The sequence below is a fragment of the Meriones unguiculatus genome, chromosome 10 (assembly GCF_030254825.1).
Source record: "Meriones unguiculatus strain TT.TT164.6M chromosome 10, Bangor_MerUng_6.1, whole genome shotgun sequence".
Taxonomy (NCBI): domain Eukaryota; kingdom Metazoa; phylum Chordata; class Mammalia; order Rodentia; family Muridae; genus Meriones; species Meriones unguiculatus.
In genome coordinates this window covers 107787039-107813738 of record NC_083358.1, presented here as the reverse complement: position 1 = coordinate 107813738, position 26700 = coordinate 107787039, and the positions used below count along the sequence as shown (strand labels likewise).

At 46.0% G+C, this 26700-nt stretch overlaps 1 protein-coding gene across 6 annotated transcripts in view; it reads right to left on the bottom strand.

Moving 5' to 3' along the window:
• Chd1l (chromodomain helicase DNA binding protein 1 like) overlaps nucleotides 1-26700 on the bottom strand; it is a 71273-nt gene that overhangs the window by 19441 nt on the left and 25132 nt on the right. For 5 of the 6 annotated variants that reach the window (XR_009594811.1, XM_060393035.1, XM_060393034.1 and 2 more), the window contains exons 7-19: nucleotides 25250-25416; nucleotides 23297-23448; nucleotides 22488-22580; nucleotides 20703-20799; nucleotides 19221-19294; nucleotides 18095-18205; nucleotides 14943-15057; nucleotides 13931-14084; nucleotides 12290-12458; nucleotides 2912-3060; nucleotides 2106-2269; nucleotides 1276-1478; nucleotides 297-395 (exon numbers count right to left, since the gene is read on the bottom strand). Coding sequence is in view for 5 of the 6 variants with exons in the window: in XM_060393035.1 (XP_060249018.1) it covers nucleotides 297-395; nucleotides 1276-1478; nucleotides 2106-2269; nucleotides 2912-3060; nucleotides 12290-12458; nucleotides 13931-14084; nucleotides 14943-15057; nucleotides 18095-18205; nucleotides 19221-19294; nucleotides 20703-20799; nucleotides 22488-22580; nucleotides 23297-23448; nucleotides 25250-25416 (1747 nt within the window). In the remaining variant the exon portion in view is untranslated. The remainder of the gene's footprint in view (nucleotides 1-296; nucleotides 396-1275; nucleotides 1479-2105; nucleotides 2270-2911; nucleotides 3061-12289; nucleotides 12459-13930; nucleotides 14085-14942; nucleotides 15058-18094; nucleotides 18206-19220; nucleotides 19295-20702; nucleotides 20800-22487; nucleotides 22581-23296; nucleotides 23449-25249; nucleotides 25417-26700) is intronic. The other variant, XM_060393038.1, reaches the window with a different exon arrangement.

The window sequence follows — 26700 nt, the reverse complement described above, 5'->3', positions numbered from 1 at the left end:
ACGGTCAGTAGGGTGGACAGGGATGGGATCTTCAGTTAGAACACTTGCATCCACCATCCCTATCAAAGCCCCAGGCAGGGTGGGGAAAGTGTCAGCCACAAGCAATGGCTGAGAAACAGGTGCCGAGGGAGATCTGCCTCCAAGTCACACACGATGGGCACCTGACGGGAGAAGCCAGGCCTGGCTGGCTCCTCTCCACCCTGCTGTGCTTCCTACCCCACGCGATGCACGATTCTAAGTGCTCTCTCCTGTCCCAGTCTGGCCTTGACCCTCTCCTTCTCCTCTTTGCTTCTTACCTTCCATCTTCCCAGCCAGCTCATATACTTTTCTTGGTTCAGCTGATCGCGCTTCCAGAGCTGTGAACAGGCCACCTCTGCCCCAGCGGCCAGAATCATCTGACAGGAGAGAGAACATTTCCATCTAGTTCACAACTTAGGAAGCCAAAGGCACACAAAATAGGCTTGTGGGAGAATGACTTTTTAGATGAGGAGGCGTATCTAAACTCCTAGGAATCTCCTTGAAGGTATACCTGGCCATTGTGCCAGGAAGGTTCAAGGTGGGAGTCTTCAAAAATTAAGTGTTCTGAAAGAGAGGCTCTGGCGTGTCCTTAACCGCTGGAGGCAGGAGTATGGACGTAATGCAGGGGGCACTGACAAGCCCACAGTGCACACTCCCACACACAGTGAGGAGGAGAAGCAGGACTCAGTTCAAGCTGGGACTGGCACAGCTGGTTAAACCGCGCATTTATACCTGTTTCTTCTACACGTATTGGCTCAAGTCAAATAAATAAATATATGTTATTGTGTCAGGTGACAAAATGCGTGACAAAGGAAAAGAGGATAGAATAAGATAGAACCTAACGGCGGGAACTACTTCGCATACAGCCAGGGAACACCACTCCGAGAAGCAGATGTTGTGAAGTGCTCAGTTTGGGGAGAGGGTTCTGGGTGAAGGAGGTTAGAATGTGTCGGTCACAGGAGGGACACACTTGGAGTTTTGCTTTTCCTCACAGGATGTGTTTGTTTTCCAAATGCCACCTCACTTTGCCCTCTTAAGTACACTGCACGGAGGATACAGTGGCTACCGGTAGCCCGTTGGTAGAAGACAGCTGCCCAGCCGAGGAAGGAGTCAAGCCTCGCTGCTCAACGCCACGCCCCTGGACCAATGATGCAACCCTGGCACTGGCACCTTTAGGTGACATTTCACCTTATCCTTCTAGCTTCTTGGCATAATAAAGACAAAGCACTCTCGGGGTCACAGCCCACTTTCTCGTACCTACGCAGTGCACGATGACAGCATCCTCTTCGCCGGCCTGGGGGTGGGTGACGTCACCGCTCACGTACTTGATGGAGGCTGGGTCTAGATCTTCACAATCCAGCTCGTCAGGAGTCTCGTATCCGTCCTCACCGTCCTCGAGCTCGCTGTCCTCCGAGGGCAGGCAGGAGGACCGGTAACCGTTGGATTCCCACCAGGCCATCCTTCAGCACACCAGAGAGGGAGGAATTAGTGAGGCCTCAGTCATGCATGCACAGGCGCTAAGAGGCGGAACTTCTCCTGCCTGAAGCTGTCTCCCCACATGTAAAGGAGCAAGTTTTACTGACTAGCCTAGCTGTCTCCCTGCCATGCTTACAAAGAGCCACCAAATGTCTCAGAGCCTGGCAACCTGAGCTCAATCCCAGGACCCCACGTGGTGAAGGAAGAGAAGGGGATCCTGCAAGCTGTCCTCTGATCTCCTGCTGTGTGCTGTGGCTCATAAGTGCACACTCAAAAAACACACACAAAATAAAGAAACAGATTCTTGGGAGAGAAGGGACTCCCGCAAGTTGCCCTCTGACCTCCCCGTATGTGCTCATATGGGCACACGTGCACACACACACTAAATGAACAGATAGATAGACGATCCTTGTTTGACAGAATGTAGCTTAACCTGCATTTAGTACTAAGGACTAAATGCAAAAGTTTGATCTCCAAAAATATACTCTGACTCCAGTAAAAACTGCCAGAGTGATCAAGGTTTTCTGGCTCTAAAGCCATGTCAGCACTGGACTCACTCTACAAGCCCCCACAGTGACAGTGACCCCCAACTAGTATCAAGGCACACAGACTTCTTCCTGTGTGCAGCCTCCTCCTTTTCCCTCTTCTTCTCCTCCATTAGTCTCTTTCTCTTGGCTGCTGCTTCCTGTCTTTTCTTCCGTCTGTCCTCCAGCTCTTCGGGGCTCAGAATCTTCTTCCTTTTGGTGGGCCCTTCTGCAAGGCCTGGGACAAGAACCTTAGAGAGATGAAGACCCACAGTCAGGAAGATCAAGGTCGGCCTGCCCCTCTGCAAGCCCCATCTGGGGTACTCTGTATGGGAGCAACAGAAGCACCACATCTCCACCCAGCCTGCATGCTGGGCACTGCTGGCGAGGCACCCTAATTTACTGGTTCACGTGATACCTCACAGGCACCGTGGCCACTGGGCACTGAGTCAGCTGAGGCACTGCTGACCTTGGTAGAGGCAGTCTCAGTTACTTCACGAGGAACCACATACTTCCAGATAACTTTTCTTTCTTGACTCAAATCATCGCTTGCATGAAGCCATTTTAGAGCGACTCTTTATATAAATACATTGTGTGATTCCACCTGAACCAGACAGTTTCAGCAGCCTCGTTACTTAATGACAGTTCCAGAGAGCGTACCTGAAGGGCCTGGCGCTGGAACACTGAATGTCCTTTGATGACAGCTAGCCTACTAATTAATTATGACTTAGGGTCATGGATGCCATAGCATCTTCTTGTAACAATGTGGCCCCTATGGGAGCTAAGGGGTGGCTTAGAGGACCGGAACAAAGTGACCCTAGCATTACTCTTTGCTTCCTTAGGCTAACAGTTTGGAAGAACTTATGGTTTTATAGAAACGTAATGGCTCTTACGCTGCCTTTGTTTCGGAGGGACCGGCCTCCATGACTCGTTTTGTCTAGAAGAGTTTTCTGAAGATTCACCAGCTGTTCAAATGACTTTCTGTCTTCCTTACTGGGCTCCTTAGAATAGTCTCTCCCTTCAAATAAGTACATATGGTTCTCTAAGAACACAAAACCAGAGAAAGGGATGTCAGGCTCCGAGAAATGGATTAGTACTCTTCAAAAGCAGCTACGAGAGAAAAGAAGAAAATGGCCCATATTTTTAAAACGAGACAATGACCACAACACTTCATTTCCTGTCCTGAACACCTCTGGGCCCTACATAGGAATCCTGTACGCTCTTTTCAGAGGAAAAGCACGGTTCATGAGCCCGTTGGTGTTGGTCCATCCTTGATGACCAAGGACTGGGGAATCCCTTCACCATGCTGAATTTCCCATTCTGCTCCTCAGTACTAATCTCACTGGCATGAAGATTTCCCAGTAAATCTCCAGTTTTTAATGTCAAGTACACATTTAATTCTCAGCCCACTCCCAATAATATTAAAGCAATAAATGACATGTCATTTGAGAAAACAAGGCATCTCAGCAGAAATAATCCCTGTGTTTACAGCTCGGAAGCTCTCAAGCTGCACCTTCCTGCCTTGCATCTGCACAAGGGTTAAGAGAGGCTTGCACAGGGATGGAGGAGCCCCCCCCCGCCCCAGTTCCCACAGCTGAACAGGGACTCTCCGATTCTGGGGTCAGGGCGCTTTATTCAGTAGATGGCTATACACGGAACACATTCTTGAATGGCACTCGTTCTGTGAGATCACTGTGTTTTGTTTTTTAAGATTTTATTTTTAATTATGTGTATCCACGTGTGCAGGTCTGTACACATGAGTATTGTGGGTGCAAGAAGAGGGTGTCAAAGCCCCTAGAGCTGAAGCTGCGGACAGCTCTGAGTTACCCAACACAGGTGGTGGAAACTGAACTCTGAGTCTTCTAAAAAAGCAACGAGTGCTCTTAACTCTGATTTCTGTAACTGTGTAAAAGGAGAAAACACGCGTGTGGGGCTGATTCACAGAGAAAGACAATGGCTTAGTGAAAACGGGTAGACATCCAGGATCAGGAATCAAGTGAGGATCGTCCAGGATCAGCAACCGTTACAACAGGTGAGAATGACCAGAACCTGACATGCACTTACAGCACATGTTACCAAATAATGTATTTTCAGAGCATTGGGAAGTAAGCTCTATGTGTGTTTTCCCTGGAGAGTACAAAAGCAAAACATTTTCATTCCCAAGAGATCAATTGCTTCACACTTGTACCAAACTCTAACCAGCTGTAATTCTAATTGGCATTTGCTAATTAAATCAGCAGGAGGTTTTCAATGAGATGCTCTATCAACAAGTGGAAAAGAAAATAAAGATCTGAGAAGTGTCAAAACACAATCAACATACGTAGCTACATACACCATGAAAGTCTAACTTCTAACATAAATGTGCCTTTTAAAAACCCTGGCATTTATGATAAACCAGTCATGTTTGGGATTTTCTACTGGGGCTGCTTTAATGACTAGTCTTTCATATCTGCGGACATAGTCTTTAGATCATGCGCCCTCACACTGCAGCCATGAGGAGACTGGAACCACACTCCAGGCCAGCGGCTCTCACCCTGGGCCTCGACCCCTTTTCGAGTTGAGTGACCCTTTCACAGGGGTTGCATTATCAGTTATCCTGAATTATCAGATATTTACATGACAGTTCACAACAGCAACAAAATTTGAAGCTACGAAGTCGCAACAAAACTAATATTATAGTTGGGGGCTACCACAACACGAGGAACTGTATTGAAGGATCGCAGCATTAGGAAGGTTGAGAACCACTGCCCTAGACCCTCACACGTGCCTTCCCAGTTGAGCCACCTACCGCAAAGGGAGCCTATCCCCATTCATCAAACACAAGCTGCGAAATGGTAATGCTATGGGGGATCTCCCCCACCCCCGTTGGCAGTTGGCCTGTCTAAAACTGTAATTTTTTAGCAGTCAGATTTGACTTAGAAGTGTAATGATCTTTCTGAAAACACTGCAATTTTATTTTGTTCTGGCAAATGTTGAAAAAAAAAGGCTGAAATTAATCTAAGTGAGTGAAGAAATGGATGTAAGCTTTGGTATTTAAGGTAATCAAATGTAACTTAAAAATATGGCCACATGCATCTATTTCTCCCTCCACCTGAAACTTCTAAATGACACTAACGGGATTTTAAGAAAGATGTATGAGGCAAGGGTAAATGGAAAAGTTCAGTCAGTACTCTCCGGAGAATGTAAAGCAGCTGGAAGGAACAGGAAGGCATGAGCCATGGAAGCGGAACAGGGTGCCCAGCCAAGGTTAACCATGGCAACAGACCCTCTATACCCCCCAAACACTGAGGATTCACAAGTACAGAGTGTCACAGGTGGAGCCCAAGAGAATAACCACACTGGGAACACACAACTACTGGCACACCCTTTTCAGCTTAAACCGATGCGTTTATTTCAACGCCTTGCTCTTCCATGGATGGCATTAGAGAATTTGTCTTTGCCAGTTAGAGACCTCAGAAATGAGTATGTGGGGAGGCTTGCTCCCTCAGTGCCAAGTCTGGCTCACCAAGCAGGATGCTGGAGGGAGCTCCCGGAGTCTCCACCCACTCACAGCTGAGTTGCCTGATAGCCTCGGGTCACTTTAGCAGTACGCTGACCAGACTGCCGGAGGACCCGGGCATTTCTAGGAAACTACCGAAAAGAACAAAAGATTCCAGACAAAATTAAGGTGGGAAAAAAGGGAGAAAGAAAAGGAACTGGAAGGAAAAAAAGCAATACAGTAGGCAGAGAATCTTTAAAAATATATATATATATATATATATATATTACATATATATATTTACATATATATTACATATATACATATATATGTATATTACATATATACATATATATATATGTAATAAATGTCCTTCCTGTGATATACACTCTACACCTGTACAAAATGTTCTCCAAGAAAAATCAGGAGCCGGGCATGGTGGTACATGCCTTTAATTCCAGTGCTACAGAGGCAGAGGCAGGAATAACTCCTCAAGTTCAAGGCCAACCTGCTCTACAGAGTGTCCAAGACTGCCAGGGCTTTTACACAGAGAAACCCTCTATCAAAATTAAAAATGAAAGAAGAGGAAGAGGAAGAGGAAGAGGAAGAGGAAGAGGAAGAGGCGGCAGCGGCAGCAGCAGCAGCAGTAGCAGCAGCAGCAGCAGCAGCAGCAGCAGCAGCAGCATCCTCATCACCATGGACAGAATTATACCCTTGAAATGACAGCAGGATACAATTAAAACAGAGAACATCTTGAAGAATCCTAACGAGATGCTATCGGGAGCATTGCCAGCCACACTGAAGAAACAAGCAATCAGCAGGGCTCTAGCAGTATCGGAGGTAGTCGGGGACATGCTGAGACCTGGGGCACCAGAGCAAAGACCATTAAAGAAAATTAAGAGACTAGAAAGTAGCTGTAGCTAGACCTTTTAGAAGGCACTGAGCTCTGTGCAATTGTGTTGGGGATGTGGGAGTAACTTTCCCCTCCTCACCATGCTACAGCGAAGGGAAAGAAAAAGCAAGCGAGGGAAAACAAGCTTCTGGAGAAACAAAAGGGGGTGACAAGAGCAGGTGTCCCGCCCAGCCTACCTGCCACCCCAGGATGAACCATTCTATAAGAACCCAGTCCTCAGCTGGAAGGCAGGCCTGAGGTACACACTGACTTCCTGTCGCTGCTGTTACAGGGAAGCAATCACTGACAACAGCCATGAGACATGGGGAGCATTCTTCACACAGAAAACACTCCAGAGGGCTAGGGACGTAACTCAGCTGGCAGAGCACTGGCCCAGCACACACAAAGCCCTGGATCTGATCTCCAGCACCCCACAAACTAGCATGGTGGTGTAGGCCTGTAACCTCAGCACTGGAGGTGGCTGTGGGAGGAGCAGAATTTCCAAGCTAAGGATCCTGAACTTCAGTGGTGAGTTTGAGGGCAGCCTGGGGTACCCAAGACCCCAAACAAGCAAATGAACAAACACTTCAAAGCCAAAAATTCAGAACATTGAATTCGGGGGCCGGGGGGGGGAACAGAAAACCAACTACACACGTTTCAGGCACACAGTCTGCACTGTTGCTCAGCTTATGCTGGAGGTCAAAGGTAAACCATTCAGGGGTGAGTGGTGGCTCGGAACTTAAGAACTCTTGCTGTCTGTGCAGAGGACCTGCGTCGGTTCCCAGCACCCACATGACAGCTAACAACTGCCCATAACTCCAGTTCCAGGGGCTCCTGTGAGCTCCCCAGGCACTGCATGCATGTGGGACACAGACATCCACGCAGGCAAGATACTCCCATAAATAAAAGACCTTAAAAAAAAATGAAGAAATCAGACAATCAGTTTGAAGTAAGATGGCAGAGTAGAGGCTGCCTCTGTGTGACGACAGTCACAGGAAGAGGGAAAGACTTTTTCCCAGAGACAGAACTGGAGGAGGAGCTCTGGAAATTCAGGAACGAGGTCTGCCTTCCAGGAAACAGCGGAGAGAAGAAAGTCAAACAGAAGAGGAGCAGAGCCACAGCAGCCTCTCGGGGTGGGAAGACACGAGTGGGGAGGGGCAGAAGCCTCTTCACGAAGGTGAGCTAGCTGACCCTTTGGACAAGCCCCCGGTTCTCACAAGCCTGGAGTTCAGGCTTTGGAGAGACAGTGATTCCTCCAGTCACAGGTCAGCCTCAGAGAGAAAGTCCATTATGTCACACTGTGTGACTTGGAAGGCAGCAACATATTTGAAAAAAAAAAAGGGAATTACTCCCCAGGTCTGAGGTCAAGGGCCATGCACAGGTGGGAGAGCTTCAGTTTGGCTTCCCACAACCCAGGTGAGGGTTGTGAGGCAGTTGTGGGAAGCAGGAGGGTCAGAGACTGACAAGCAGGCATGTAGGTGGCAGGAGGCTGGATCAGTCTGGGGAATGCAGAGGGACAGACAGCCCTGCCCTGTGGCAGGACGGATCTCATCAGCTGAGATTGCTCCGGATTCCGGCAGCTCTGAGGCCAGCTGTCTAATCAAACTCTGAAGCTACCTATTAGTAATTTACCACTGTGTAGCCCAAGAAATCGGAGCACAGAAACAATAAACACGAACAAGGCAACAAGACTTGGCCAATGATCACAACTCAGCTACTGAACTCAAAGTTACTAAGCCAAGAAAAATGCCAGACAAAGACTGCAAAGGTTTCTGGGAAAGATGATCAATGACCTGAGACAGGCTGCAAACAAATAGATGAATTCAGGACCTGAAGGAAAGTCAGCAATATAGAGGAAGGTTTCAAAATGGACAAGAAAAGCAGCAATATGGATAAATATATATATATATATATATATATATATATACATATATATTTGAGAAAAGAGATTTTTGAACAAGAGAAAAGAAAACAGAGAAATGTTGAAAATGAAAAATTCAATGAATCAAATAAAGCCACAGTGGGAAGAATCACCCAAATACTCAACCAAAGAATATCAATGATGGCAGACAGGCTCAACAAACACTGCACCTGAAGGCTGGAGGGAGAGATGGCTCAGGGGTTAAAAGCAGTTGCTGTTCTTCCAGAAGACCCAGGTTTGATCCCTGGGTCATGACCATCTGTAATTCCAGTCCCAGGGGATCCTACGTCCTTTTCTGGCCTCCACAGGCATGTGATACACAGAAACCCAAACACATAAAATAAAAATAAACAAGTCTTTAAAAAGAAGTAATTCAGGGGTGGGATCCAAGATGGCAGCGCCAAGAGGACACTGTCTCGCTCAAGCAGTACAGCAGTGACTGCACAGCAACCAACAGACCAAACTCTGGGCCCTAAAACACAAGCGATTGTGTTTCCCAGGTGAGAGGAAACCTCATGGTTTGGGAAGCAATCAGGTCAGTTCTTAGGTCCCCCAGCTAACCCCAGGAAGAGTTCCCGGATCCCGGCAGGCGTTGCCACATGCCTGCATGCTCTGATCATCATCCCAGACTGAACTGTGGGCCCCACAACACCAGAGGCTGGGTTTTCCAGTCGAGAGAAAACCCCACGGTGATGGAAGCAATTGGGACCGACCTCAGGTCACCCAGACAATCCCTGGAAAAGGTCCTAGGCTCTGGCAGGCACTCAGCCGCCAGCCCAGAGACCTGGCTACGCACTCAACTCACTGTCCCAGACAGAACTTTGGGCCCCAGGACACCAGAGACTGGGTTTTCCTGTCGGGAGGAAACCCCATGGTGAGGGAAACATCAGGTCCAACCTCAGGGCACCCAGCCGAACACCCCCCCCCAAAAAAAAAGTTCTTGGAAAAGTTACCGGGTTCCTGCAGGCACCCAGTTGCCAGCACGGAGCCACTCACCATCCCAGACTGAACTGTGGACCCCAAAACATCATAGACTGGGTCTTCCTGTCAGGAGGAAACCCCATGGTGGGGGAATATGAAGTCCGACCTCAGGACACCCAGCTCTGGAAAAGTTTCTGGGTTCCCACAGACTCCAGGCTCTAGCAGGAAACAAAATATGTAAAGAAATAGAGGAAGATAAAGTGAAACAGATTATGGCCATCCATAAAGATATACAGGAAGATGCAGCCAAACAGTTTGTGGCCTTCAGAGAGGAAATAATTAAATCATGAAAGAAATAAAAGAAACAGAGGAATGTTCAAACAAACAAGTGAAGGAATTGAAGGAAAATACAGTTAGCCAGATGAAGGAAATCAACAAAACAGTCCAAGATCTGAAGACAGAATTGGAAAAACTAAAGAAAAATACAAATGGAGTAAATGTAGAGGTAGAACTTAGGGAAGAATACAGGAACTACAGAGGTAAGCATAACCAACAGACTACAGGAGATGGAAGAAAAAAATCTCAGGTGTGGAAGATACAGTGGAAGAAATTGGTGTATCAGTCAAAGAAAATGTTAAATCTAAAAACTTCCTGACACAAACCATCCAAGAAATCCAAGACAAAGTGAAAAGACAGAACCTTAGAATAATAGGAATAGAGGAAAAAGAAGATTCCTATCTCCAAGACCCAGAAAATATTTTCAACAAAATCACAAGAAAATTTCCCCAATTTAAAGGAGAGGCCTATAAGCATACAATAGGCCCACAGAACACCTAATAAATTAGATCAGAAAATAAAATCACCATATAATCATTAAAAAAACAGTAAGTATACAGAACAAAGAAAAAATACTAAAAGCTGCAAGGGAAAAAGGCCAAGTAACATATAACGGCAAAACCATCAGAATCACATCTGACTTCTCAACAGAGACTATGAAAGCCAGGAGGGCCTGGATGGATATCACGCAGACCCTAAGAGAACACAGACGTCAGCCCAGGCTCCTTTATCCAACAAAACTCTCAATCATCATAAATGGAGAAAACAAGATATTCAATGACAAAAAACAAATTTAAACAACACCTACCTACAAATCCAGTCTTACAGAAAAATACTAGAAGGAAAAATATAACCCAAGAAAGCTAACTTCAGACTGGGAAAGGATCTTCACCAACCTAATATCTGACAGAGGGCTAATATCCAGAATATATAAAGAACTCAAGAAGTTAAACAGAAACAAATCAAGTAATCCAATTTAAAAAATGGGGTACAGAGTTAAACAGAGAATTCTCAATAGAGGAATATCCAATGGCAGAGAAACACTTAAAGAAATGCTCAACGTCCTTAGTCATCAGGGAAATGCAAATCAAAATAACCCTGAGATTTCACCTTACACCCATCAGAATGGCTAAGATGAAAACCTCAAGTAACAACACATGCTGGAGAGGATGTGGAGAGAGGGGAACCCTCCTCCATTGCTGGTGGGAATGTAAACTTGTACAACCACTTTGGAAATCAATTTGGTGCTTTCTCAGAAAATTAGGACTAGTGCTACCTCAAGATCCAGCTATACCACTCCTAGGCATATATCCAAAATATGCTCAACTATACAACATGGACATTTGCTCAACCATGTTCATAGCAGCTTAATTCATAATAGCCAAGATCTGGAAACAACCCAGATGCCCCTTAACATGAGGAATGGATACAGAAATTGTGGTACATTTACACAAGAAATACTACTCAGTAATTAAAAACAAGGAAATCATGAAATTTGCAGGCAAATGGTGGGATCTAGAAAAGATCATCCTGAGTGAGGTATCCCAGAAGCAGAAAGACACACATGGCATATACTCACTTATAAGTGGATATTGGACTTACAATATAGGATAATCATACTAAAATCTGTACACCTAAAGAAGCTAAGCAAGAAGGAGGATCCTGGTAAGATGCTCACTCTCATCTCCAGAGAGGTCATCCAACCTAAAATAACAACAAAGAAACCTTGAGTTAAACTATTCCCCAGAACAAATGGAATACTTCATCCAACAGGAACAGGATACAATCTTTCTCTGCCGCACAGGCACAGTCTCTAAAACTGACATGTAAGAGGCTACAAACCAAATCTCCCTGCTTGTTTGTTGTTGTTGAGACAAGGTCCTGTTAGGTAGCCCTGGCGGTCCTAGAGCTTGCCCAGGATGGATTTTTACGGAAATCCATCCTGCTTCTGCCTCTTGAGTGCTGGGATTAAGGACATGGGTCACCACATTATCGACATGGGTCAAATCTTAGCAAATGTAAACGAAGAAAAGTAACTGCTTGTGTCTTATCAGATTACAGTACAAGACTGTAACTCAATAGCTAGAAAAATAATGGAAATATACAAATACATGGAAATTAGGAAAAGAAAAAATCTAGCAAAGGAGGTGAAAGACTTCTACAGTGACAACATACAGACACCACAGAACGAAATTCAGGAAACACTAGAAGATGGAGACCTCTTTTGCATGTGGATTGGTGGAACTAATATTGTAAAAATGGCTACATTAACAATTGATGTATTCACTGCAAACCCCACCAAAATTCCAATGACATTTCTCACAGAACTAGCAAAAAAAAAAAAAAAAAAAAAATCCTAAAATGCATATAGAAGCATACAAATCCCAAATAGCTAAAGCAACCCTTAGCAAAAAGAATCCTAAGAGGTGTCAAAATACTCAAATTTAAATCATATTGCAGAGCCATAGTTACAACAACAGCATGGCACACCTGTGGACCCACAGAATACAAAAGAGGGCCTAGAAATAAGCCCATCCAGTTACAGGTACCTCATTCTGACAAAGGTCAAAAACAGACTATAGAGAAAACCAGCCTCTTTAACGAAGAGCGCCGGGAAGACTAGACTTCCATGTATACAAGAATGAAGCAAGATCCACCTGTCACTGTGCACAGATATCAACTCAAGATGGATCACAGACTGTAGGAGCTGGTTCCCAACTCACTTCCTTCCTCTTGTTCTCTGCTTCCTCCTTCTGCTGCTGCAGGCAGAGCGTCAAGGGCCCACTGGCCATCTTTGGTTTCTCCCAGGATGGATTCCAGATCTATTTCATCCACAGTGCTCCCTTCAGAGGACAGCAGCTTATCCAAGCCGAATTTGAGTATCTCACTTAACTTCAATGGAGAAAACAAAAGTCCAGTTAGATATGATGGAAAAAAAAAAAAAAAAAACACTGGGATGTGGCTTGCTAATGGCTGGGACATGTTCCTTCTCTGATGGACAGTCAGCATTTCCTAGCCATCACAGGTGATATCAAGCATATCACAGGTGATATGATACCATATCATACCAAGGTGATACCCTCATCCTCAACAGCCGGATGAGGGTAGGCGGATAGGTGACACAGGATTATCAGGGTTATTGACTCTCAGTCTCCATAACGATACTGTACAGATGAGCTTCCACACTTTCTCTGAGAATAGCAGTAACTCCAAGCATCTCCTACAGCACTTCTCATCAACTCATCCTCACAGGCTTTTCCAGGAACCACAGAAGTCAGACTCAGCTGTTCTCTCTCACTGCTCTTGATCTAATCATCGGCTGACTCCACTGGCAACGTGCTTGCCCACCACAGTGTTCACTGGACAGCATGGCAGAGGGTTCACGTGGACCCTGGTCAGAGACTCTCAGCTGCTTCCCCACTTCACCTTTCCTTGGCCCCCTCATCCACTCCCTGTGGCTGTCAGAATCACAGGTCAGGTGGCTGTTTATCTCTAGGCGATCTTCTTTGTAACTTGGAAGCCATTAAGGTGTGCTGTAATCGCCTGCAAACACCCCAGACAGCTCATCAAAGCCCCGACATCTGGGCATAACGATATTCAACATTGCTGTACATAACCAGTGCACCCAGCTTTGCATTTGGTACTGAAACCCAAAGAAAGCTAACTATTTGTGATGAGGATTTAGAGGAAAGAATCTGGACTCGAGCCTCCAGACACACCGGAAGAGCTCAGGTCAATTAGGTTCACTGATGTGGGAAAAGCCACACCAAGAATGGAGACACTACCTTCTTAGACTATATAAAAAGGAGACTGAGTTGTGCCCAAAATGTCATGGCTCCCTGCCCTTTTGTTATGGATATGATGCCACTGGCTGCTTTGGGCTCCTATGGCTTTGACTTCCCTAACAGGCTGGATTTGAATTGTGACCTAAAATAAACTCCTTCTCCTTTAAGTTGATTTTGTCTGGTGTTTTGTCGAAGCAAGAAGAAAAGAAACTAAGACAGAGGTATAGAATCGATGGCTATAATTACCTTGGTGTTTTGTTTTGTTTTGAATTCTCTAATTTTCTCGGTGTCCTCAGACATAGTTAATGGAACCCTCATTTTGAGAAAAGCAAAGAAAGTAGATCCCTGAGGTTATGGTATCTGCTTAAAGCCACACAACCAATGAGTGATAAGGCTTAGATTTAGATCTAAGCTAGACAGCCCAGCACCTGTCCCTTTCACTCTTTCTACACAGCGCGCTATAGCAAGCTCATTTTTAACTGTTAAAGTGCCTTGCACATAAGCAGGCACCAAGGCAGGTACAACTCAGCCCAGGGCCAAATCCTGATCAGCATAAGGCCAAGAAGAACAGATTCCAACCTGGAAGTCAGCCTCAGCTGACGGTTTCTGCACTCCTAGGGTGAAATGGCCTCCTTCTATGACAGTGCTGGTAAGCTGCAGTTTGGAGGCTGCCCTCCTATACACGATTTCTTCCACAGTGTCTCGGCCGATCAGCCGGATGACTTTAACAGACCTGTGCAAGTCAAACAACAGCAGTGTGTGATAAGCGCATAGAAGCCAAGAAAAGACACACCAAGCAAGTACACCTGCAAGGAAGCAAAACTAAGCACCGTACATGGGGCATTCATTATTAGAAGAACACTTTGATTGGGCCCTGAGTATTTGTGAGAGAGATCTGGCCTTCAGTTATCACCAAACCTTTCCAAACACTGGAAGAAAAGACGGTGAGGTGATCTGAATTGTGGTATGTCATCTGAGGTCAAGAAAAAAAAAACAAAAAAAAACAAAAAAAAAACCTCCCAGGTGCATTATCATCCTCAGGTCCAAGCTCCTGTCTTCTCCCAGGTCCTCCCCACCCATCCAACTCCAGGCCTTCTTTCTCACTTAATAAAACCGGGGGAGGAACCCACAAGAAACACACACACACACACACACACGTGTGCGCGTGTGCGCATGTACATACACAAACACACATACTCTATAAAAGCACAAATTAGAAACCATGATATGCAAGCAAAAGACCAGTAAAATAAAAAAAAAAAAATGCCCACACAAAACAACATGCAATGATTCTACAAAAGCATTACTGAGTTCGTTTTGTGTTGGCTTTAACCATGTCTTTTATAGTGAGGTAGGTCTTCTAAAGATTCCTTCTAATCCTTCCATCAATTGGCTTTTTGTTCAACAAGATGAGTCCAGAAGACAGTGTGACCCAGCCAGGAGCCAGCAGCAAAGCTGGGCTCACCCTGGCATCTCTCCTTCTCTGTTTGGTGCCGTCACCAGGGACTATGATTCTCCCTCCTTTCTAAAACCCAGGAGTATCTAACAAATGAAGGAAGTGGGAAAAATCACCGACGCTGAACTCACTCACTTGTTCTGGCCAATTCGGTGAGCTCTGGCAGCCGCCTGCAAGTCATTCTGAGGATTAAAATCACTGTCAACAAAAATAACGGTATCTGCTGCTGTTAGGTTCATGCCCACTCCACCTGGAGACAAGGTACGAGAAGAGTGTCATCCGAGGCACAGAGAGGGACGGGAGAGTAAAGACACTGTGGACAGGATTACACTGATGAACTGAAAGCAATCAAATGGACTCTTGCCCACAACTCTAGAGCCAGCATGATCATGCTCTCTCTTAAGCTAGCATTGCCTGACTTGGGAGGATTTAACGGTCACAAAGTAACAAAACGAGGGAGTAGGGACAACTAACAAAAAAGATGCACTTTCAAGCCTCCCACATTTCAAACAGTTGACAGCATTCTGCCTAGGATGGTCTGCAAAGGAAAGGGCATCGGCTCTGACAGAAATGAGCTGTGAGCATGGGACAGCCTGTGTGGGCATTCGTCAGGGAGGCACCCTTACCTATGCTCACAAACCAGGCTAGGGAGCAAGGCCTCTGACATGCTGACTCAAGGTAGGGGTGAGGCTGCTCCCAGGCAGGACTGCCTCCCCTGCTCTGTGCCTCAGACAGGAGCTCCGGAACTATGTCCACACTGACCAGACCCTGTGACAGAAGCAAAGCCAGGAGCACCTCATGAAGCAACTTCCTGGGCTTTCCTTGGTACTGCAGGGTGGCTGAGGTGTGACCGTGGGTTCTGGGAATTAAAAGAACCATGGAGGCAAATTACAGCCTTTTTTCTTTTGCTAACGTGAAAACTAATACAGAACAGACTGGCTCTTATCAAGTACATTAAGAGAACAATGCTGAAACAAGGAGCCTGAGGGGGCTTGTGCCGAGAGCTTCAACTAAAGGTTACTTCTCAGAAGGACTACGGACTCCCCGCTGGGTCCGAAGACAAGCCAGGCAGGAATATTTTAATTCAGCTTTCATATAAACTGAACTCTGGAATAAAGAGCTGATGATGACTGATTCCTGAGCAGTGCTAGGCTACCTGACAGGGATAGCCCCCTTTTGCATTACCTGTCACTTCTGAGCCTTTTGTATAGACCCACTCTGATACGACCTTATGGACACTGGCTATTCATTACCACCCTTTTGCTGATACTGGGATGGAAACACAGAGAGGGTAAAACCCTTATTTGAAGTTGCACAGCTAGAACGTAAAAAGAGCCAAGATTCAGGATCCTAGGTCTGGCTCTTCAACCGGTTAGGTCCATTTTCTGGGCTTTTGTGGCAGCTCTTGCAGTTTTCCTTCCTTCTTCTTCTTTTTTTTTTTTTTTTTTTTTTTTTTTTTTTTTTGACAGGGTCCGATCGTGTTGCTAGGATGGCCTTCTGGGCTCAGGCAGTCTTTTTTACTGAGTTACCTAAGCAACCAGTACGGCAGGCCATTCCGTCACGTCCCTTCCGGCCTGTTTTTGTTCACTACGCTTGTAACACCTCCCGGGCACTCGGTTCATTTAAAAATTTGTAGCATCCCCCCTGGCAGGTGGGATCCACACTGAACAAAATGTGCGCCATCTTTCCTGGGTTAAGCTTATCCAAATGGAGCTCTTCTCAGTGGGTGAGGTGCCCTCTCTCTGCAGGGCCAGGGAGGGAGCCCAGGACCCTGTACATGCTACCCAAGCATGTGAGTGTGCTACACGCCATCCCAGGAGCCCTATCATTTTAATAAGCTCTGATCATAAGTGTTTGAGACATATTCATGAGCTATCATCGCCCCCTGGTGGCAACAGGATGCAGTCACAGGAACACCTGAAAATTGGAGGGCGAACTGTTAAACAAATGAAAACGCTGCCACGCACTGCAGCAAAAACAGGACGGCGCACTCACCTGCCTGCTGCTGGGAACGGCAGATGCTCAGGTGCTTCTGCGCCTACAGGGTCTGCTCAGGGCCCTCCGGGGAAACCAACTAAAATGCGGACGGCTCGTCCTTCTTAATTTTAGGCATTGCAAACAAAAAGCTATCCTCTGAGTAACGACGAAATCTTTAAAATATCACCAACAGAACTGCGTTTCCACTGATGCCACGTTTGACCTGACCCTTTAGGTTTCTACTAAGACTACTAGAGAGATAGGGTGACGTAAATGAAGGCTGAAATGCAGGCTGTGTGACCTTGGGAGAAAAGACGGCCTGGAGAATCTGATTACATCATGCATTATTATCTTAATAGACAGATAAGGCATACACTGGCAAAATAATCTCTTCACAAAGGATTATATCTAGTGCTTCTTTTATATGCCTTTATCACACTGATCACTCAATGAATACTTCTTAATAAGACTGGACCCTTTTCCCTGAGATGCTGATCTCTCTAATAGAGGAACATTCATCTCTGTGTGCACTATGTCTATTCTCGGATTTCCATTTATAAGAAATAAGACAATGAGGGGCTGGAGGGAGGTAAGAGCAGGCACTGCTCTTGCAGAGAACACGGTTTGATGGCCCAGACCCATATCTGGCAGCTCGCACTATCTGTGACTACAGTTCCACAGGATCTGACACCCTCTTCTTGCCTCCAAGGGAACCTGCATGCCTATGACGCACATAGAAACGAGCAGCCGTGTGCACTTAATAAAAAGTTCTCTTAAAGAAGTAAACAATGAAACCAAGACTACGAGTTAAAGTTATGTATGTGGACGTTGTCATAATCCTAAGTCAGTAGCTAGCAATTTTACTATAATCATATTTTAAGGCACTTAAGTGTTCACTAAGCTTTTGCTCTGTAAGAGCAAGTATTTCTGGGGGAAGGCCACTGTCAGAGAGGCTACCTCATTCCCCAGGCACAGCTGGAAGAACTATACCCACAGACACAAATCAAACTTCCACAGAATCTGTCTGAATAGACCCAGTCCAGGAGTCAAGGCAGGTTGGGGTAATTTCTAAGGACTCGGACCTCAGCTTCAGTCCCTGGATGATACCATGGCTTGGGTATACAGTCACCATGCTACAAGTCCAGCCCCTTACTTAGCCACAGCAATGGCCTCGGTTCCTTCCTTTTTTTTTTTACCCCTTGGTAACAACCTCACCTTTCAGAGAATTTGGGGAAAGGAACTAATGGTTGGGATGCAGAGGTTCTCTACCCGCTCACTTGCCTGCTTTCATTAAGACCTGTGTGGCCTACCTGCCCGGGTGCTCAGGAGAAAAACGAAAATGGGCTGTTTCCCGAAGTTCTTAATGGCCAGGTGTCTCTCTTCTCCTCTCACAGAGCCATCCACGCGCTCGTAGCTGTAGCCTTGACAAAGAGGAGAAAACAGGGCAACCTTACTTCTCTTTCAAGGATTCTGGGAAACAAAAACAAATTGGCCGATCCAAAAGCAGACATCGGTGATGCCCTTTTTACAAACGCTCTATTTCTAAGAATTCCCACGGGGGAGAAGTGTAAACTAAGGGGGACAAGCCTGTCACTCTACAAAGGAACACACCGTGACACATGCACAGTCTTTTAAACGTGGCTGAAGTTGCAGAAACACGTGGCTTCAACCGTGCCTACGCTTTCATGTCCTGAAGCAGACAGTGTTCGCTGAGATGTGCAGAAGCGTGGGGCTCAGCTGAGGGAATGTGCCTGGGGCCCTGCGCTTGCCCTTCTCTGAAGTGGGAGGGTGCCCCGCCTGCCATCATGCTCCAGGCCCCGACAGCACTCTAACTCGAGCTCGGCTGGACTCTGGGATTCCTACAAGAGTGCCCGGGACCAGGTTCCCACAGCATCTGAGGAGCATTGAATATAGTTCAGAGGCCCAGTCTGGAACTAACTTAACCTGTAAGGTCTGGATCTTCTTCACCGGCGGCCTAAGATCAACCAAAGTTTCAGCTTTTCCCAGTGGTCTCATGTTCACTTTATTAAGTACGAAATAGTACTGAAGGGATAAACCCGCTACTTAGCGGTAAGGAGTAACCAGCCCGCCTCTCCCGTTTGGGTTGTGGGGTATCTCTACTTGCATTTGTCTAGCGCTGCTGAGTAAGTGCTCAGCTGCTTACCTGAATGCTTTATGACCTTGAAAGTTACTGCCATTGAAACTTGTCTATTAAATGGGTAACATCCCCACGGCATTTGCCCCGTGCCCACAGAGGGGAAGCCACAGGACCACTGGGAAGGCAGCTGCTTAGCTCCGCCCACATATTTCTACCCACTGCCAATGTTTACTCCACACACCAGTCTCCATGTCATTTTCCTCGTATGACGGACTGTCACACAGAGGACTGTTACAGCTGCAAGGGATTCAGGTCATGTAGTGGACAAGGGGAGTCACCTCTGTAATCCATATAGTCTTGCAGAATATCCAACATATGGGTCATTTGGGAGAAAAGTAAAACCCGATGGCCCCTAGCAAGAAAAAAAAAAAAAAGGAGGAAGTGACAATTCTAGTAACACTTAAGGTACATTTCTCTCAAGCAAAATTCTTTGGTTAGAAAAAAAAAGAAATACAGGTTTATAAATAAATTAAACACTAATATATATATATAAAGACTTTTTCAGAAAATCTAAATACTTCATGTAAAGAATATAAGTAAACCTGGCACTGTCCTCCTCATAGTGACATTTTTAAACGATTGTAGACAAATTCCCAGGGGCATTTGCCAATGCACCACAGGCTATGGGAAACCCAGACAAGCCAGAGAGCTCACTGTAATGTCAACTCATTCAATTAGGAGAAATGCAAGCTTTTATGTCAAAAGCAAGAGAAACACATTTATTTAGAGTAAAATGCAAAAATCCAAACACGCATACACATACCCCGAGACCTGGCAAGCTATGGTCAACCACTTATAACTACTCTTACTTCGGTGGAAGGTCGCTATTTTTTATAGCTATTTCCGTTGAAAATTCAGGGAAGCATTATTTGAGGAAGGGACAAGTGACATCTCGTCTTCCAAGATACATGATGAAAGAAGAAAAAGAATAAGCTAGATGACAGATTAGGCACGAAGCCAAGGGCTGGAGAGATGGTTCTGCAGTTAAGAACACTGTCTGCTCTATTCTACAGAGCCTGCGCCTGAGTTCCAGAACCCACGTGGCAGCTGACAACTGATAGTAACTCCAATTCCAGGGATCCAAGTGTCGCCACTACACATACATGGTGAGCTGACACTGACCAGGCAAAGCCACCAACACATACAATGAATAAATCTTAAAAGACATAAAGAAAGGAGGATGAAGTCCAGGGCTGGGGGTGGGGGATGGCTCAGTCAGTAACAAGGACCTCAGCTTTACCTCTGGAGCCCACACGGTGGCACGCACAGCATCTCAGCAAGGCAGACACAGAACTAGCCCTAAGTCTGGGAGGATGCTCCCCAAGTTCCCCCTGAGGTTACACTGAGACACACAGGTTGGCAGGAAGGAATAGTAACTGAGCCCCTGTGATTCCACACGGGCTGCCAACAGGCCATCGTGGGAGAAAAGATCTGTGCCATTTCTGTCCTGGTGGGGCAGAACAAGTCGGAGTGATAAGGTTGCCATCCTTTGCCAAGCCGCACAGGGCACCGGAAGGGGACACTGCCAAGGCTGAATCAGGGTCCTGGTGGCCATGGGAGTCCTAACAAAGTGGTGAGCGTGTAGGGTAAGCACGAATGGGGCAGCTGGGGCCAGGCGCACAGTTGCAGGGAAGCTGAGACCTTAATCAAGGCCCTAAAGAAAGAAAACTTGGACCAACCTCGAGAAATCCATCAGCTCTTTGCCCTTTGGCTTTTACTGGTTACTAGCTCAGAGTAGTAAATGTAAAGCCATTGCCTACCCGGAATACAGAAATGCCAGCAGCCTGTCCAGGAGGTGAAGCTTCCCACTGGCCTCAATCAGGTGCTCTCCAATTTCAAAGGGCTCCGGCTCCACACCTAAGAGAGGAAGAACTCATCTCCAGTCACGTTCCCCACTAGAAAGAGACTCAGAGGAGAAAAGCTGATTGTTGGCCACCAACAAGACAGCCCGTACGCCTTACATTGGATAATGTGCCAAGGCTCATCTCTGGTTGACGGATTTTATGAGTATGTGTTTGTATGATGACCTCGATACTTCTTGACACCAATCACAAAGCCAGGCATACCCCCAAAGCACACAAAAACAAAAACAAAAAAATAACAGTGGCAGAAACAGCTTACCTAAGGGGCAAACCCACCTTGATGTTAATAGTCAGGAAAACCCAGACTGGAGTCTTGAGGCTCTCACAGAAAGTGGATCAACAATCAGAGACAATATCCTTTCTAAGGGATGGGTAAAGGGCTTCCTTTACAGCTGACATGTTTCCCCTCATTGAAACAACAAAACCCCACACACATCTAATTACGATCCTGTGAATCACTCACAGTTTCAGCAGTAGGACCTTGTAGCTGGTGTTTGCTCCTCTGTGACTTTTTTCTCTTCCACCTTTCTCCACCCTTTTGCCCCCTTTTAATCCCTAACACTAGATTCAAAAGAAAAGGAAAAAAAAAAAAAAAAGGATAGAGAGGAAAGGGGGCACCATTACTGTTAGACTACTTCCTGCTGATTAGTGGCCTAGGGCTCCTTGGGGCAAGTTTGACCTTCGCCATCACGGTATCTCATTTCTTCTTCTTTTTCTTCTTTGCACATGACTACTTAACAAACCTCGAACAACAGTGACCATCGGCATCCGTCACTAACCAGCGACACACCTATCAGGGCCCCAGCATTTACGTATCCTCTGAAAAGTTCCCAGAATTCCAAATGCCAGCAGAAACTATCTGCAGCTGACCAGAGCTGCAGCTGGCAAAACTGTGTGTCTGCTGGAGCACAAGGCAAATCATGCTCAGCTGCTGTGAAGCAGCCCCATATCCCCACACCTGGGGTTAAAATATTAAATATTAAAACATTAAATATTCTTATAACATTTCTGGGCTCTTTTAAAGAAACCAAAATTCTCGCTACACTACCTAACCCTAACAAACCCCTGCACCAGGCCTTCCTATGAGAGAGTCCATACCCACAAGTCCTAAAATTGCCCCTGGACAATGACAACTGTGCCCCAGGTCTCTGAGGGGTTGAGTGGACCATGAAATTAGACGTCTGTGGAGACCACTGGTGCACCTGGCATCACGGTGGAGAAGAGCTGCCTGAGTGGGTTCAAAACAAGCAGAAACGAACTGTGAGGAAACACTCAGATAAACCGAGACAGTGGCTCTAAAAAAACTGTCAGCGGAAATATGAATATGTCTGCCTTCTGGAAGGACGAAGAGACAGGACAAACAACGTGGGATCTACGACTGGATCTTGGAGTGAAAATGAAAAATTAAACCATAATCTAAAGGCTGTTAGGCAGAACTTGAGGAAATCTTCGAAGATATGCCAGGTAATATTGATATAACAAACAGCATAAACCCCACACACTCACTGCAGCCAAGGACACGGAGGACACACCTCCCCGAAGGAAGGGCACACCTCACAGGAAGAAGGGCACACCTCACAGGGAGAAGGGCACACCTCACAGGGAGAAGGGCACACCTCGCTGTGATTTTGCCCACGGACTGTTAACAAGACGGTAATGAGGACCTCACACCGCCTCACTCACCATCAAACAGATACGGGTGGTCCACACACTTGCGAAGCTGCACGAGGATGTTCTGGAGTTTGACTTTCTTTGCCATCTCGTTCTCAAATGCATCTGAAATTGTAAAGACAGCAGGAAGAAAGACGGATTACCAAAGCAACCCTCTCTTCCCGTGACCCCACGGCCTTACACATTTAATCACACACACCTCAGCTCTGCGTAGTTTCCCAAACCAGAATGAACACGTGTGTGAAACCTGCTTAGCCATCACTCTCGCTTAAGAAGGAACACTAAACCTTAAGTTGAGTTAGCGACTTGATTATCCCTTCTTCAGACGTCTAAACTTCCCGCTGTAGCTGTCAGGGAGTGAGGAAGGAGTACAAGACGGAAATCAAGGCAGCACTCCACTTCTGCTTCTCCCTTCTCACTCCCAAGTCCTCCCAGTGAGTTTGAGTCAACAGCATTTTGCAGCTCATTAAGTATCCAATGGGCTGGAATGACAGAAGGCAGCAATGGGCTGGAAAGATAGAGGGCAGGACCACGGCACCTGGAAGTGTTTGCTTTAAGGCAGTAAGGGAAATCGGGCCTGAGGAAGAGGAAGCTGTAAGGACCAAGTCTGAGCTACTTTTAAAAGCTTCCCCATCCCACACATATACACACCCACTGCAGCCAGCCAGAGACTCACTCAGAATCCGAGACACCACCCCCTTCCAGTGCAGAGGGAGAGAGCCTGGTTACTGAGGACTTCCTGAATCAAGACCACACTCCCTCAGCTTTACAACAGACACACACACACACACACACACACACGCACGCACACACACACGTACCTAGGTCTTTCATCAAGATGGCCTTGTAGTACTTTTTCTGCAGTGCTGACATGCCATGGTATATTACCACCTCTGTCTTCTTGGGAAGCTCTGTGGCCACCTGAGCTTTCACTCGCCTTAGGAGAAATGGCTGCAAGAGTCTGTGCAGCTCACTTGCTGCATAAGGAAAAAAAAAAAATTAGGGTGTAGACTCAAGGCATTCAACAGCTAAAAACATGGTCTGAATTCTGAGCAGGGCAGTAACTTCATGTCACAGACGCTCCTGGACTTACGGTGGGTCATGATCCTGTAAATCCACCACAGGATTAAAATACTGTACATTGAAAAAAAGCATTTAATATACTTACAGGCACCACGTGTGTGCAGTGCCTACAAAGGTCAGGTGGGGATTTCAGATTCCCTGGAGCTGGAGTTCAGACATGGTGAACCTCCAATCTGAGTCCTCTGGAAGAGCAGCCAGTGCTTTTAACCACTAAGCCAAATTTCTAGCCCTCACTGTGGCTCTGATTTACATTTCCCTAACAATTACTGATACTGAACACTTAAATATACATAACAGTAATGTGTTACTAGCTCAAAGAAGTAAGAAGAAAGCATTTTTTATATAAAGCTTTACTGGTTTTCTCCTCTGACACGTATACAGTGTACTCTGATAGAAGAAAGCAACTGAAAGCACTCATCATGAAGAAATGAGCAAAGTTCAGTTGATTTTATGCCAGTTACCTGAGCTGATCACTATCCAACACACACACACACACACACACACACACACACACGAATCAAAACACTACAGTGTACCTCAAAAAGCTGTACAAATGCTAGGTGTCAACAGCAAGCCAAAGTTTGGACACATTTCCCACAGACTGCGCGCTGCTCTACGATATAAAAATCCCAGGCCACACCACGCCCATAGGACCATCTGGCTTCCTCCTCCTCGGGGTTCTCAGCTCATTCTTAAACAGTCACTAGCTCTTAACTCAGGAACTGGGAAAACTTAAGAATTCTATTCTTACTAATAATCCTGGTTTTCAGGGGCTCTCTTATTCCCAGGCTGTTTTGCATTTATTCTTACTGATCAGCATTACAGCTTAGAAAGGTGGGCAAGTGACTGTGCCCTTTTCAAGCAGGTTCAAGTGGTGGCTCCAGGAGCCACGCCTTTTATCAAGGCCACCGGGCTAACCACCAATGCTGTTGGCACTTGAATTTGGTTCTTCTGAATTCAAGTCCTTTGTTCCCTCACCAAGTATCTTGATCATCAAAGCCATCCTAAATCAGAATCCTACATGACACGTTAGGATAGAGGTACAGAAAATAAACACACAGGATGAGTAACAAGACTGAAACGGAATTTCACATAACCACAACCAACATTTTAATACAGTGTTCCCATGTAATATTTGACTAGATGTGTGAAAATCTGGCAACTCTAACCATGGGAGTAATGTAAAAGAATCTGTAGTTTGGGCTTTCTGCTGGGAAAAGCCCCTCAACTCATACTTCCCCAATAACGTATAAAATCATTACACTGTGTAAGTAACCTAGGGTAATATCACAGGGATATTCAGATATTCTGTAGGACAGAGGGGCAAACATACAAGAGAAAGCTGCCATATGCATGAAGGGCGAAACTTCCCCACAGCCACAACCACAACCACCTCCCATCTCTCACAAACTCTTGGTGTGGGTGCACAGTTAAAAAGAAACACCAGTGCTACAGGACCGGGATGGGCCTTTGTTAGGCCCCCTCCTACCTCTTCCAAACACGAGTAAATGAGCCCTACAGAGTTAGACACAAGCGGGCAGATGCAGGCCACGAGGCTTCCAGCACTGGCCCTTTGTTGGAGGCGCTTTACCTCTCTGGCCTTCCGGTTGCTTCTCTTCTGTCTACAACGGCTAGACGTGAGGGCAGCTTCTGTGCCAAGCCCTCTTGGGGAGGATCAGGAAGAGAGGGACCTGCCTGATTTGGACTCTTTCTCGATGTCCTGGTAACGCTGAACAAAATCTTCCACCTGCTCCCTGCAGAAGAGGTCAGGCTCCACGACACTGAGGAGGGAGTAGAGTTCCTGAAGGCTGTTCTGGATGGGGGTTCCAGTGAGCAGGAGACGGAAGACCACTGAGAACTCAAACACACAGACCAACGATGTTAAAAATCCCCTACGCTGGGAGGAAAGACCCGGGTACCCAACAAAGAGCAGCAGGACTTAATGGCGCCGGGGGACGGAGGGGCCCCTACATTCAGGCTGTATGTTTTACTTGGTGAAGGAAGTAACTCCAGTTTGAACTGTAAGGCGTAGAAGACAGTCCCACAAAGAAGACAGTGCTGTAAGGATGTAAGTTACGCCACTTCCTGAACAAGTGTTATGGAGTTTTCAATACGTTCTGGTTACTCAGTCTTGGAAAGTTAAGTTATAGGGTGCACCCTACATGCGGGAGCTTACTGAGGCAGCGAAGGCATGTACTGATGTGCACATGATGCAAAATGCTAACACATCAGGCCCCTCCACTATAGGTACAAAGCAAGACAGATACTAAAACAATGGCTTCTGTAAAGCTTCAAGGCCTATCAAGGCTTCTGGATGCTCGGACACTGTGCCATGACAGCCCCACACAGAGGAGGATTAATTAGGAAATCTGATTGGTTGTTTGGCTTTTTGCGGGGTTTTGTTGTTGTTTGTTTGTTTTTTAAGACAAGGTCTGACTCTGTAGCCTTGGCTGTCCTGGAACTCACTCTGTAGACCAGGCTGGCCTCAAACTCAAGAGATCCACCTGCCTCTGCCTCCCGAGTGCTGGGATTAAATTTTCAGAAACAAATGAGAAAACCAGAAATAGAAAATTCTTTACCAGTAATTAAATATGAGTGATTAGTAATGAAATTATGAATTAAGAGAAACAGTTATCTTTCCCCGGGACACCTCCTACTCTCAGGAGTTCTTTCTCACTCTACCTCAGTAAATCTGTTGGCTTTGCTCAAAAAGAGAAAGAAAAACATTAACAAGGGCTCAACCCCCGAGCTGACCTAACAGGAACTATCAAAATTAATGCAACAAGGTAGAAAAGCCATATGCTGTATGTATACGTTATTTTGAATGTTATTCTGTATAGTGGGCGCTAAACAGACATTCACACGTACATACATGCACATACAAGATATGCTGAAGGGTTAACGCAGGAGTTCATGCCCTTTTCTTATCTTTCCAGATTTTGGCTGTTGAGATATCATAGGAGCACACACTGTTTTTATAGGAAGAAAAAGCGACGTGACACAACCGATTAAAACCTATTACAAAGGTTCTGGCCATCTCCTTCTGTTCACTCTGAAATGCTCAATCATTATCCACCCATTTGTGCCTGTTCTGCTTGTTGGACAATGTTTCTGAAATACTTCAACTACATGGACTGAGGTT